Source organism: Haliotis rufescens, unplaced genomic scaffold (genome assembly GCF_023055435.1).
Source record: "Haliotis rufescens isolate VD_foot unplaced genomic scaffold, xgHalRufe1.0.p SCAF_3, whole genome shotgun sequence".
In the NCBI taxonomy this organism is placed as follows: Eukaryota; Metazoa; Mollusca; class Gastropoda; order Lepetellida; family Haliotidae; genus Haliotis; species Haliotis rufescens.
Genome location: NW_025964001.1, coordinates 23,446,669 through 23,459,850, shown reverse-complemented (window position 1 = coordinate 23,459,850; position 13,182 = coordinate 23,446,669). Strand labels below are relative to the sequence as shown.

General features: G+C 41.0%; 1 protein-coding gene across 2 annotated transcripts in view; it reads right to left on the bottom strand.

Annotated features, from left to right (window-relative positions):
• The window catches only part of LOC124120310 (thyroid adenoma-associated protein homolog), a 48,815-nt gene that overhangs the window by 23,342 nt on the left and 12,291 nt on the right, over positions 1 to 13,182 (bottom strand). For both annotated transcript variants that reach the window (XM_046483109.2, XM_046483108.2), the window contains exons 4-15: positions 12,235 to 12,398; positions 11,506 to 11,538; positions 11,057 to 11,105; positions 9,469 to 9,650; positions 8,532 to 8,620; positions 7,563 to 7,801; positions 5,903 to 5,968; positions 4,695 to 4,812; positions 4,253 to 4,322; positions 2,949 to 3,139; positions 2,553 to 2,720; positions 1,083 to 1,155 (exon numbers count right to left, since the gene is read on the bottom strand). In XM_046483109.2, the coding sequence (XP_046339065.2) occupies positions 1,083 to 1,155; positions 2,553 to 2,720; positions 2,949 to 3,139; positions 4,253 to 4,322; positions 4,695 to 4,812; positions 5,903 to 5,968; positions 7,563 to 7,801; positions 8,532 to 8,620; positions 9,469 to 9,650; positions 11,057 to 11,105; positions 11,506 to 11,538; positions 12,235 to 12,398 (1,442 nt within the window). The remainder of the gene's footprint in view (positions 1 to 1,082; positions 1,156 to 2,552; positions 2,721 to 2,948; positions 3,140 to 4,252; positions 4,323 to 4,694; positions 4,813 to 5,902; positions 5,969 to 7,562; positions 7,802 to 8,531; positions 8,621 to 9,468; positions 9,651 to 11,056; positions 11,106 to 11,505; positions 11,539 to 12,234; positions 12,399 to 13,182) is intronic.

Sequence of the window (13,182 nt, the reverse complement as noted above, 5' to 3'; positions counted from 1 at the left end):
CAAGGCTGGAATTCCTGGGCTTCACCAGGGGCTTTTACAAGTTATGTCCCTTTTGTGTCCCCACTATTGACCAATCAGATTCCACTTCTCATATTACTTGCATTTGACACTGGACTTTTAAAGTCAGTTAACTCTCTTTCCTCGGGAAGATGAATTCTATTTTGATAAATGCTCATTCACCAGACTTTACATGGGTTAACAGGTGATGTGAAAATTTTACGTTGTGGTAGACATTATAATACCGCGACAGGTGTTTTTGTCATTGCCGTCACACCATGTTAAGTGACACGTCTAGGTTCCTTCTTGGCTTTACACAGGGCCGGCACCATGCTTGGAGATGTGCTCATAAGCGCTACAAACAAGTGTACCAAAGAGCACAGAACAACTGACATGGTGGTGACTCAGTGATGAAGTGGGATGGCATCACCCACAGCAATAGGACAGACATCATCCATCTTGCAGCTCAACTCACAGAGGTTCACAGTCCAGTTTATCATTCATGGCACCCTTTATGAGCCGGATTGGTTGCCAGTTTGAACTCCAAACAGGATACCATCTGCCCACACACTTGTCTGTCAAAGGGCTTGGCTGCTCATGGTCATGACCTCAAACCCATTGAACATCTATGGGATGACCATGGACGTCATGTGCACCAACATCTGGCAGCTCTGACACTCGTGATATATTTACTCTAGACATATTTAAGCACTGACATAAGAGCCTGTGGTAGCTCCTCACAATCTAGACCATCTCATTGCAAATCTGAAAAATGGAGTGGCTCTGGAACCCAAGGGCCCCCAACCAGAGGATGCACAGACAATGTCTGGTAGTTGTCCAGGTCCAAATGGGCCACAATTGTTACCGTAGTTTGAATCACTCAACATATCACATCCTTGGTGTTAGGACCGCCTCCATGGGTTAGTGGATAAAGTGTCTGTCTGGCGAGCAGTTGTTAAATTATCGTAATAAAAATATAATAAAAAGGAGTTCAGCGACTCTCTTCATTTTCAGATACTGCAGCAATCTAGACTTGTCCACTAAGATAAATTTGTTTCAGGGTCTGTATGACAGACGAGGCCCACCTGTGCTGGACAGCGTGCTGATCATGTAGTTGAGAGACTCCCTGCTGTACTTCAACAGCCGGGGCAACACATACTGGGTAACAGAAGGAAACACACTGATGAAACATCACATTCTGTTCATAAACAAATATCTAAATTGGCAAAATATTATTTTTTTGTGCCAAAGTTATTCAGTAGAACTTAACCCTAAAGGTATGTAAATCTACAAACTGAGCATATGTTGAGCAGAGGAATATAGTTTTTATTGTAACATATAATTTTGTTTGTTTGTTTGTTGTTTAACGTCGCACTCAGCAATATTTCAGCTAAAACAAGTATTTGTCACAGAGTGACGAAATATCCCCCGCCTGTACACCATAGTACCAAATATGAAGACAATCCAGCGATTAGTTCTTGAGATATTGTGGCAACACCGTTTTCCAACTCCAAAAACAGATTTGCCTGCTGTGACCTTGAAAATGGGGTCAAGGTCACCAAATCTGACAGGTGTATGCGGTGTCTGTATATACACTATAGTTCCAAATATGAAGACAATCCAGCGATTAGTTCTTGAGATATCGCAGCAACACTGTTTTCTAACTCCAAAAGCAGATTTACCTGCTGTGACCTTGAAAATGGGGTCAAGGTCACCAAATCCGACTGGTGTCTGCGGTGTCTGTATATACACCATAGTTCCAAATATGAAGACAATCCAGTGTTTGGTTCTTGAGATATCGCGGCAACACCGTTTTCCAACTCCAAAAGCAGATTTGCCTGCTGTGACCTTGAAAATGGGATCAAGGTCACCAAAACCGACTGGTGTCTGCGGAGTCTGTATATACACCATAGTTCCAAATATGAAGACAGTCCAGTGTTTAGTTCTTGAGATATCGCGGCAACACCGTTTTCCAACTCTAAAAGCAGATTTGTCTGCTGTGACCTTGAAAATGGGATCAAGGTCACCAAAACCGACTGGTGTCTGCGGAGTCTGTATATACACCATAGTTCCAAATATGAAGACAATCCAGTGTTTAGTTCTTGAGATATCGCGGCAACAAACAGGTGGGACGTACGGACGGACGTACAGACGTACGTACGGACGGTCGTGAATACTATATCCCCCGCTTCGCGCTTTCGCGCGGCGGGGGATAATAAAAATAATCGAGTCTGGACCAGACAATCCAGTGATTGACATTATGAGCATCGATCCACGCAATTGGGATCGATGACATGTATCAACCAAGTCAGCGAGCCTGACCACCCGATCCTGTTATTCGCCTTTTACAACAAGCATAGTCCCCTTTTACGGCAAGTATGGGTTGCTGAAGACCTATTCTACCCCGGAATCTTCACGGGTATTGTAACATATAAGGGTGATCCTGGTCACCAGTACCCCATGATTCCCAAACGAGAATGAAAATCAGGTGGTTACAATGTGTGCCCTGGCTGATTGTGTATCATACATTGCATCATGAAGTTACTGGGACATACCTCAATGACATGGAGCTTAAGTCTCTTGTTGTCCTGACAGAGAGTGTGGATGACAGGATCCACCCACGTAGACAGCCACGTGCTCAACCCTGTGTCGTGATTGGTGGATTCCTTCACGACTAACTCAGCATGACTGGTCTTAAACAACTTCTCGTAAAGGTCACTGGCCTGCAACATAAACTTACTTTAAACTTTGTATGCTGCAGACAGATTTGAAAACTTACAGACAAATCATAAATTGGCAAACACGTGCCTTCAGCGTCATGAGCGATTGTTTTCACCAACAAGCTAACCAACTGCCATTTTTCTTCAAACAAACAGCGGAAAATTTAGATTAGTTTTTACTATTCACCCACATCAAACATAGAGTATCAAAATACAACATCTTTCCCTTACATAGCATGCCAGGGATTGTTCCTCCAGCTGAGACAGTAACTCTGCTGCTATCCCCGGGTTCATCCCCAGCAGGGTGGAACATCCAATATGGCCGACTGCAGCTCCAAGACAGCCATACTTGCCCTTGTTGTTCCAGGTGACCCCCAGCAGCTTCTGGGTGGACTGGCAGACAAACTTGTCCTGTTGGGGGTCTGTTAGGACAAAGTCATCACAATTACAGAAATCATATTTATGATCTTTGTCAGTTGACATAGATCTATCACTTTGTCAGTTGTCTGCTTGCACAGATCAATCACATGTTTTGAGGCTACTCTTGCAAATTCAGCAAGTGAAGTTGATTCGAAACTTCATGTTGAAAGAACACAGAACACAGAAGTTGAACCCATATATTTTGTTTTGAAACGACCAACAAAACACATCAAACTATATTTATTATTTATACATGAAGTGAGGTGAAAAAGCGTTTAATGTCGCGTTCAAGATTATTGCACTTATTTACTGACGTGCATGCATGTGTGTGTGTGGCTGCTTGTACGTGTCCAGACTATCTAGCCCACTCAGCTACCATACCACAGTTTAACATGAATACCTACTAAGACTCTGAGCCGACCAGTCCTTGTTTTAGCCCCTTAATGCCGAGTAGCCAGACAGGGAACAACAAGTACTATATTTTAACGTCTTTTGGTATGATGTGAGTGAGTGAGTATGGTTTTACACTGTTTTTAGCAATATTCCAGCAATATCACGGCTAGGGACACCAGAAATGGGCTTCACACTTTGTACCCAATTTATACATGAAGCACATACATAAACAACATTTGGAGTTTTTTGAGATTCTCATGTTACTGGTGAGACTCATGACTAAGCATCAGTAATGTCAAAGCATTGACTTAAACGATATGACATGTTTGAGAAGGACCACCTTCATACAGTTGCTGCTATGACTCAGAATGTAAAGTCTCAATGAACTACCAACTTCTAAATGCATATCAAAGACTTGAAACATTTATGTACAGATACATCCACATTAATGGCATTTAGCAATATCTGGCTAAATGTTTTTATGCTGCGTTACATATTAACTTCTTTCTGTACTCCTTAATACCTCGTTGTTTTCCGTCCTCAGCCTGTTTCCCCCTCTTATGTCACCAACTTTGCCTCCCACTTAATCTACAACCAAGCTTACGTACCTTCCTCTATTATTACTACACATGGTTTTCACATTTGTCTCCACTACAAAATTTCACTTGATAAAATCATATCAAAGCGAGTTCCTGTTTTTGCTACTCCCAGGATGGTTTTACCTGACTGTGCGGCCAGCAGGTGAATCTTGAGGCAGTTTTCAAATGTCATCCTCGCATTGTGCCTCAATGCCTTTTCAAAGAAAAAAACGAATAAAGGTTAACATGGTGAATGAGATATGACTAATCACAAAAATACATTTTGTACATTAATCTAGTTCAGTGAAATCCTATTAATCTAGACGATAACATTTTCACGGAAACTGCCCAGATTCGCAATTTTCCAGAAAAACATATGGGTATGGAATAATTGTTTTCTTCTTTTCTCTGATTAAGATTTGCAAGTAAAAATTGTAAGTTTATTTGACCTTGGGCAAGTAGGACATTTTGATATTTGAACACCTGACTACTGACACATTAGCACTTTGGGCAGCTAAATCCTGGAATGTCACAGTTTCAGAATGATGCTGACACCAGTTTCCCTGTATACTTGTTTACTACTCACGTCCAACTGATCATCCCACGTTGTCCACACATATCCAAGAACACCGCTGATCACATGACCATCTCCTCTCAGACACTCTGTGAGATCTCCTGGGCACACGCCACTCTCTAATATGGTGCTATCATATTAAACACATATTTACTGATCACCTTGGATCATAAAAGTCATATTTCACAATTCATGACTAAAGACATCAGCCTAACCAACACTACCCGGTATTCTGAATACAGTAAACTCCGGTTATAACAAACTCAAAAGGACCAGTAATTTTAGTTCATAATAACCGTAGTTCGTTATAAGGATATATACAGCATATAGACAGCATATGGCCGGGACTAAAAAATAAGTTTGTTATATCAGTCAGTTTGTTAAAAGCTGGTTCGTTATAAACGTAGTTTACTGTACTATGACTGTTCGAAATGTACCTAAATTACACAATCCAACAGGATCATAAACCCTGCACTTAGTTTCCAAAAATGAAAAGTATGTAAGTTTACACACAGAGCTGCAGCTGATGCTCTGATATATACACATTGTACCGTATTCACCGTATTAAGCGCTCTGCACCAATAGGCAACCCCTGACCAACTTTTAGCACAATCTGGCCCTACAAAGACATCTGCATGACAGTCCATATTTTCTTGTGTATAATTTCAGACATTAATACAGAAAACAGCAGCGTGGAAGGGGCATATAATTGCCTTATAAGAATTATTTAAAATGTTTTAGTTCTGACATTTGAACTCGGGTTGTTCTCTCTGCTCTAATGCTGAAAACAGATTTAACTTGTTGTGTATGGTCTTAATAAGCGTCCCCCTTTCGTCAATTATATAAGTCCCCAGGGCGCTTATTACAGCCAAAACGGTAATCAACACCATTTAGCTTGATCTGCACATTCCAAACCTCTTCAACCAAATCTCTCCAGAAGGCACCTTACCCCTCCAGGAATATAGCTGACATACTTTAACTGATAAGGCATCAATAGTTTCATGCTGCAGTTAATACATCACAAACTTCTAAAGATCCATCTTGTTTTGTCCTTGCAGCTTGAGTAAGATTCATGACATTGTTCTGTGATAAATTTCTTACTTCATTCTAGATTATACATAGAAAGAAGTCAAAGATTATGATCAATCATTAGTCAATCATTGGCCTTCAGTATAAGTCAGTCACTATGTTTGATACCCGACACTTCAATGCCCACCTACCTTGTTCTGGTAGTCCACAGTGTAACAGCTTTGGCCAGGAGCACCTTGCTGCCTGTGTCCTCACACCTGAAAATAACCAGTAACTATGGTAACAGTCACTGTCCAGATGTCCTCCCTTCCCCCTCCATTCCCCTATCCCTACTTTGGGTTCCATCACATCACTCTTTATAACATCATTGGCAAACATATATTAAAACTCTTATTGCCTGATCATGCCTTTCAGATAATTTCATAGTTTCTATCCACCACTACAACAATGGTATCAACACTGTGACACAATCTGGTTATTTGATATACTGGTGAGTGAGTGAGTGAGTTAGTTTTGAAAAACAATAGGATAACAGTGTATCACCTAATGTCGGAGGTAATCCTGAAGGATGTAGGTTAACCACTTGGTGACATTTCTTTGTTTGTTTGTTGTTTAATGCCCCCTCAGCAATATTCCTGCTATATGAAGGCGGTCTGTAAATGAATAAATCTGGACCAGGCAATCCAGTGAATGACATCATGAGCATCGATCCACACAACTGGGATACCATGACATGCGTCAACCAAGTCAGCGAGACTGACCACCCGATCCTGTTGGTCGCCTCTTACGACAAGCATAGTGGCCTTTTACAGCAAGCATGGGTTGCTGAAGACCTATTCTATCCCGGATCTGCACGGGTCCACTTGGTGAGAGCACTGGTCTGAGGCTGACACTGATCCAGCATGTCTAGTGGGGGATTAATGCTGAATAAGAACCCATCATCAGTGGATCCAGCGTGGCTTAGGGACACAACTAATGCACATTAGACCACTGTCCCATCCATATCAGAATGGCATCCTAAAATATTTGAACTGAAGCATCCATGCCCTAACATAAGAACGACATCATGAAATTGTACCGGGCCACCCATACCCCAACATAAGAATGGATTTATAAAAGATGAGAACCATGTCACTCATGCTACAACACCATAATGGCCTCATGAAAGTGAAAGTTGCCAGTCATCCTTACCCTAATATCAGAATGGCCTCATGAAATAGAAAGTACCCAGTCATCTTTACCCTAATATCAGAATGGCCTCATGAAAGTGAAAGTTGCCAGTCTCCTTACCCTAATATCAGAACGGCCTCATGAAAGTGAAAGTTGCCAGTCATCCTTACCCTAATATCAGAACGGCCTCATGAAAGTGAAAGTTGCCAGTCATCCTTATCCTAATATCAGAACGGCCTCATGAAAGTGAAAGTTGCCAGTCATCCTTACCCTAATATCAGAACGGCCTCATGAAAGTGAAAGTTGCCAGTCATTCTTATCCTAATATCAGAACGGCCTCATGAAAGTGAAAGTTGCCAGTCATCCTTACCCTAATATCAGAACAGCCTCATGAAAGTGAAAGTTGCCAGTCATCCTTACCCTAATATCAGAACGGCCTCATGAAAGCAAAAGTTGCCAGTCATCCTTACCCTAATATCAGAACGGCCTCATGAAAGTGAAAGTTGCCAGTCATTCTTACCCTAATATCAGAACGGCCTCATGAAAGTGAAAGTTGCCAGTCATCCTTACACTCATATCAGAACGGCCTCATGAAAGTGAAAGTTGCCAGTCATTCTTACCCCATTTATCCAGAATGGCATCATAACCCCTCCTACCTCGGCCTACAGGTTCAGATCCTACCTTGGCGCCAAAGCCATGAGCTTGTCCAGGAACACACTGGTCAGTATCCATCCCTCATTGTCCAGTGGAAGGACTGCATTAGCAGCGTCCACCATGGCCAGGAGTCCAAAATGCAGGCAGAGAGTGGACGTCAGGGACAGGCTGTGAATTACACCCAGGTCAACTGACAGCTTGGGTGCTGTGATCGGAGTTATCTGCTCTTGGTTTGTCACACCTGTCTTGAATATGGATTGCAGGAGCTGCAACGAGGAATATTGTGTAAATATCATTCATGTGAGTGAGTGAGTGAGTGAGTGAGTGAGTGAGTGAGTGAGTGAGTGAGTGAGTGAGTGAGTGAGTGAGTGAGTGAGTGAGTGAGTGAGTGAGTGAGTGAGTATAGTTTTATGTCACTTATAGCAATATTCCAGCAATACCACAGCGATGGACATGAGCTTCAAACATTGTATCCATGTCTGGTATCCAACCCGGGTCTTCTGCGTGACGAGCGAACGCTTTATCTAGTAGGTTACCTGACCGTCCCCAATTCATTAGAAGATGACTTCCATTTCTGTGATACTTTAGAAGATCAACAACAAAATTGAAATTTACAAAAATAATTTCCATTCTTTGCCTCATAGTCGAACATTAATTCTTAAAATTATAAATCTCAAATTTGTATGACCTAATGGCTAATTCATTGTTCAGAGTGTATCCATTAGTTTGTTTGCTTGTTTGTTGTTTAACGCCACACTCAGCAATATTACAGCTATATGACAACAGTCTGTAAATAATTGATTCTGGACCAGACAATCCAGTGATTTACATCACTAGCATCAATATACACAATTGGGATACAATGACATGCTCCTACCAAGTCAGCGAGCCTCACCACCCGATCCTGTCAGTCGACAGACATGGGTTGCTAAAGACCAATTCAAACTCGGAAATCTCAAACATGAATGTCACAGGATTTACACAATATTAACTTACAAGATGAATATGGCGTTGCCCCAGCGACAACTTTAACACCAGAACCATGACCATTCCAACACCACAGCGGCAGTCGGTCAAAAAGTCATCTGAAATATAAAACAACTGTATCAGAACTACAACTTTCCATACATCATTTTCAAGTCATTTTCCCTATAGTTGCCCTCACTTTGAACGTCAATGGAAAGTTTTAGCTTCACAGGCTCTGTGGTTTCAGTGGAGATGCCATAGTACAACTAGGTTTACAAGGGAATGTGAAAGAGCAAGTTCACAGTAGGTGAAAAAACATCTTCCCAAGGCAAAGGGACTATAAAAGTCCAGTTTATGGAGTTATATTGGCTGGACTAACGCGCCTATGCATAGTCCATTCCAAATTGTGTAAAGAAATTGACATCTGGTTTGTAAACTGCCATGCAGATTTTGATCGATTGCAGGATTTGCAAAGCATGTGCACCGCCAACTTGCCATCAACAGATTTTTTCCAAATCCTTTCAAAGTGCTCACGTGATATGATGCACTTCGCGAATTACGACTCGTTTGTCACAAAATAGATTTTGATTATCGATCAGATCGTCTTATCTGGGCGCCGCCATTTTGATTGAAGCAAATACAAGTGATATGAGAGGTGAAATCTGATTGGTCAATAGGAGGAACATAGAAAGGACATAACTCGTAATAGCCACTTGTGGTGCTTTGATTGAGACCAGAAATTCCAGTCAAGTTTGGCAAGGGTGGAAACTGGACTTTTACAGTCAGTTAACTCCCTTGCCTTGGGAAGATGGTGACAAATAAAAAAACATTGCTTTTGATATGTGCAGAAATGCCTGAACAGCAGACCCTGAATTATAGGATTCTGGTGTCAAAAGGATGCCACTTTACATAGCAAACTGCGATGCTTTAGACAACTAGTCCACTGTGTCCTTATACTATCACTGACCCTGGTGTAGAATCTGGAGGCCTCCCTGTAGAAACCTGTCAGCCACGCCCTGCACTGTGTCACCAGGACAGGGATCAACAGAAGCCTCCACTGAACACTTCTGAATCAGGCGATTGGCAGTTTTGATGGTGGCCAGACAGTGATGCATTGTTTTGTTTCTTTCCACTGGGGAGGACTTTTGGCTGCAAAAAAGTTTAGTAGTCTCAACATTGACCTACTGCATTATTCACGCTATACAGTGCAATCAAAACTTCTGTTATCTAAACGTGTCCCTTTAACTTTAAACACAAGTTCCTCATACAAGAAAAAATATATAATATGTTTTCTTTTGAATAATAATGTTTACAATTATTCATCTACCATTTCTTAAAATATTTGAACATTTCAAGCATATTTCAGAGGGTCTGCGTGTCTGTCTTCACTATAGTGAGTGAGTAGGGTTATCCACTGCTGTAGTTGTGACAATATCCAGGAGTATCACAGTAGGGAACCAAAATGGGAATCATATTATACACATGACAGGCTTTGAACCCAGGACTTTGGTGTGATAACTGAACACCTTAACTACTAGGCTAAACCCCCAACTTGTCTTCATTGTAACACCTACTGCGGGCTTTGAACCCAGGACTTTGGTGTGATGACTGAACACCTTAACTACTAGGCTAAACCCCGACCTTGTCACTACATGATAATGAGCACAACCTGCCTTCAAGGCACCAGGACACACAATCAGCCAGCTCACACAAAGTTACCACCTGATCTCCATCAGTTGGCCCTTACAAACAAGCAGGAGGCTCTAGGGACCTATTCTGCCCTGGAACCCCCATATATTGAACCTTTTGTTTGTTTGCATGTTGTTTTAAGCCACACTCAGCAACATACCAGCTACATGACGGTGACCTGTAAATAAACGAGTCTGGGCCAGACGATCCAGTGAAAGATATTGCGAGCAATGATACACGCCATCAGGTACGATGACATACAATCAATTCCTGGTGACCTAATCCATTTGGTTGCCTTTTATGACCAGCATAAGTTGCTGGGACTATTCTAACCTGCCATGCCCTAGGGGGCCCCAAAAGGCCTTTGCATAAAAGACATTGTAAATCTTGAAATTAATGCGTCTCAAAATTAATACGACTGCCGATCCCTAGCCAAAAATGTGACGCAGTATCAATGCAACTAGTTTGACACAAGTGGGTAGAACTCTTGACGCCAGCAGTGATAACTCACCGGATGCCCATTGTGTAATTCCTATTCTTTGAATGACATTTTTATATACTTGTTACAACTGCTGTTCAATAAAGTGTGTTTGTGTTTATTTATTTCCGCTATCCAAAGTGTGCAGTGAGGGCATCTTATTGTTGATAGTCATTTTGGAGACATAAATGCAAAGCTTAATTAATGGAAACATTGACCACTTGCATTTTTCGCATTTAATTCGCACTCACATTAATTACAAGATTTACGGTAATGCCCATTCTTTGAGTCACCAGTCGTGATATGGCTGGAATATTGCTGACACCGATTACACCCCTTAAAATTTAACTAACTCACTTCTTGAACCAGAAATGTTGACAGTACTTACAGAGAAGCATCCACAAAACACGGCAAAGCATGAGATAGGAAGTTCAAGGCTGAAAATAAATAACGTTGTCATTGTTAAAAGTTATTTTAAAAACACAAATTTAATATTAGGTCAATCAAACGTATCTTCACATTAAAAATGTATCTGTCTAGCATTGAGGTGTGGTAAAAGATTATCTCCCTTAGAAAGGCTTCAGGGAGTTATAAGGATTATAGTGAGTGAGTGAGTTTGGTTTTATGACGCTTTTAGCAATATTCCAGCAATATCACGGCGGCGGACACCAGAAATGGCCTTTACACATTGTATCCATGTCTGGATTCGAACCCAGGTCTTTGGCGTGACGAGCGAACGTTTTAAGCACTAGGCTACCCGACCGCCCCTATAAGGATTATACACTTATAAGAATTGTTTATTATCAGTGAGCTAAATCAGCAGCAGATCGCCCTCACCTTCCATCCTCGTTTCTTTCAAACATGCTTCTCCTGAAAAAAAATAAAATAATCTTGTCAATTGTAACATGGTTCTATTGATACAGAAAACTGGAAGTTGAGACAATTGCAGTTAACAATATTGGTGCATGCATGGTTTTAAACCAATGCAATTTGCAGCAATATCACAATTTGGGACTGTAAGGATAAGCTTAAATGAGGGTCCTGATTAGCTATACTATTTAGTGAAAAACAATTTTAAAAATCTATAGTAAACATAAGCTGAGTCCAATTTATATTGTAAATGATTAATGTGATATGTCCATAAAAAATAGCATAGCGTAAATTAAAACTTCACTTTCTAACGTATTCATGCTAAAGTCTTCTCAATGTTGTATATAATAAGATCTAATGACACAACAAAACCAGTTAGTGTTTGGAATTTGCAAAACATGATTTGCAGTAAGAGAACAAAGCAGAACCAGCTGTCCCAATGCATAGAGATGACTTCATATTTTAGATTTAACTTGATAGCTAGTCCACACGTTTTTTCAAACTGACTAAAGACCCCAAATCTTAATGACTACTGACATGTGACACCCCCCATCAGGACCCTCTCACAGTCGCATACTGTCATATCAAGCCCTGGTCTTCTGCACAAGATGTATACCGTATTGGACCCCCAATCAACTGCACCTCCTCTTTCAAACAGTTTGTATAACATCACAAGTAACAGTAAGATTTGCTCACCTAGTCTGAAGTTCTCCATCAGAGAGTTTATCTCTTCCACTAAGCTCCTGACAGCATTAGAATCTGTGAGGAGTTTGAGGCAGGTATCAATTCGGGACTGTAGTTGAATCTGCAGCTCAATCTGGTAGCGGTCTCCCACCTCAGGAGGCAGACCCTGCAGGAAGCTGTTAAAAAAAATAAGGGTCCTTAAAAAACAGTAATTGACCTCAAAGACAGTTCACATTATTTATCGAACAAAGAAACAAGCATATTTCCTTGATGTCAAGAATGTTATCAAAGATATGCATTGGAAGAAGAAAATCTAATTGGCTAAGCAGTGTTGGAAATTAAGGTGTGCCTGGAATCCTTGGGGTTTGTTCCTGTAGTGGCGGAATCAGTGTGCAAAATGGCTGCCTGCTAGCAACATTATGGTTGGGATAAACATTCTGAAATGTCCCAAGCCTGACTGCCTCCTGAAATTTTAATGGCGACTTTTCATGCACACCTCTTTAAAATGAAAACACAAAAGTTCTCCCACTTCTGTAGATCGATACGACCATAAAAAAATCAAATCGAATCGAATCGAGGTTGCAAGGTGGCAAGATCAGAGTTACCCCCCCCTCATAATAATTGACTCATGATTTGCACACATTGATGCCTACACAGAATCAAATTTCTAGAAAATAAACTGCAGCACACTCAATTTTGAAACTGACTAGTAACCTCTAAGTCTTGCATGTCCACCTGACAGCTTTATGTTTAGACTATTTCACACACTCGGTTGAAACAAGGGATCTCATAAATGTTTCAACTTTTGTCACAAGGGTCATAACCAGGATCCTTTGACATTCCTGACTTATTTGAAAAACTGCTAAATTCTATGGCCTCTAGAGCTAGTTTCAGTCAATATGCATTTCTGCAGAAAGTAATGTGATCGTTTCTAGACCACTTTTAATTGAGGATATTTTC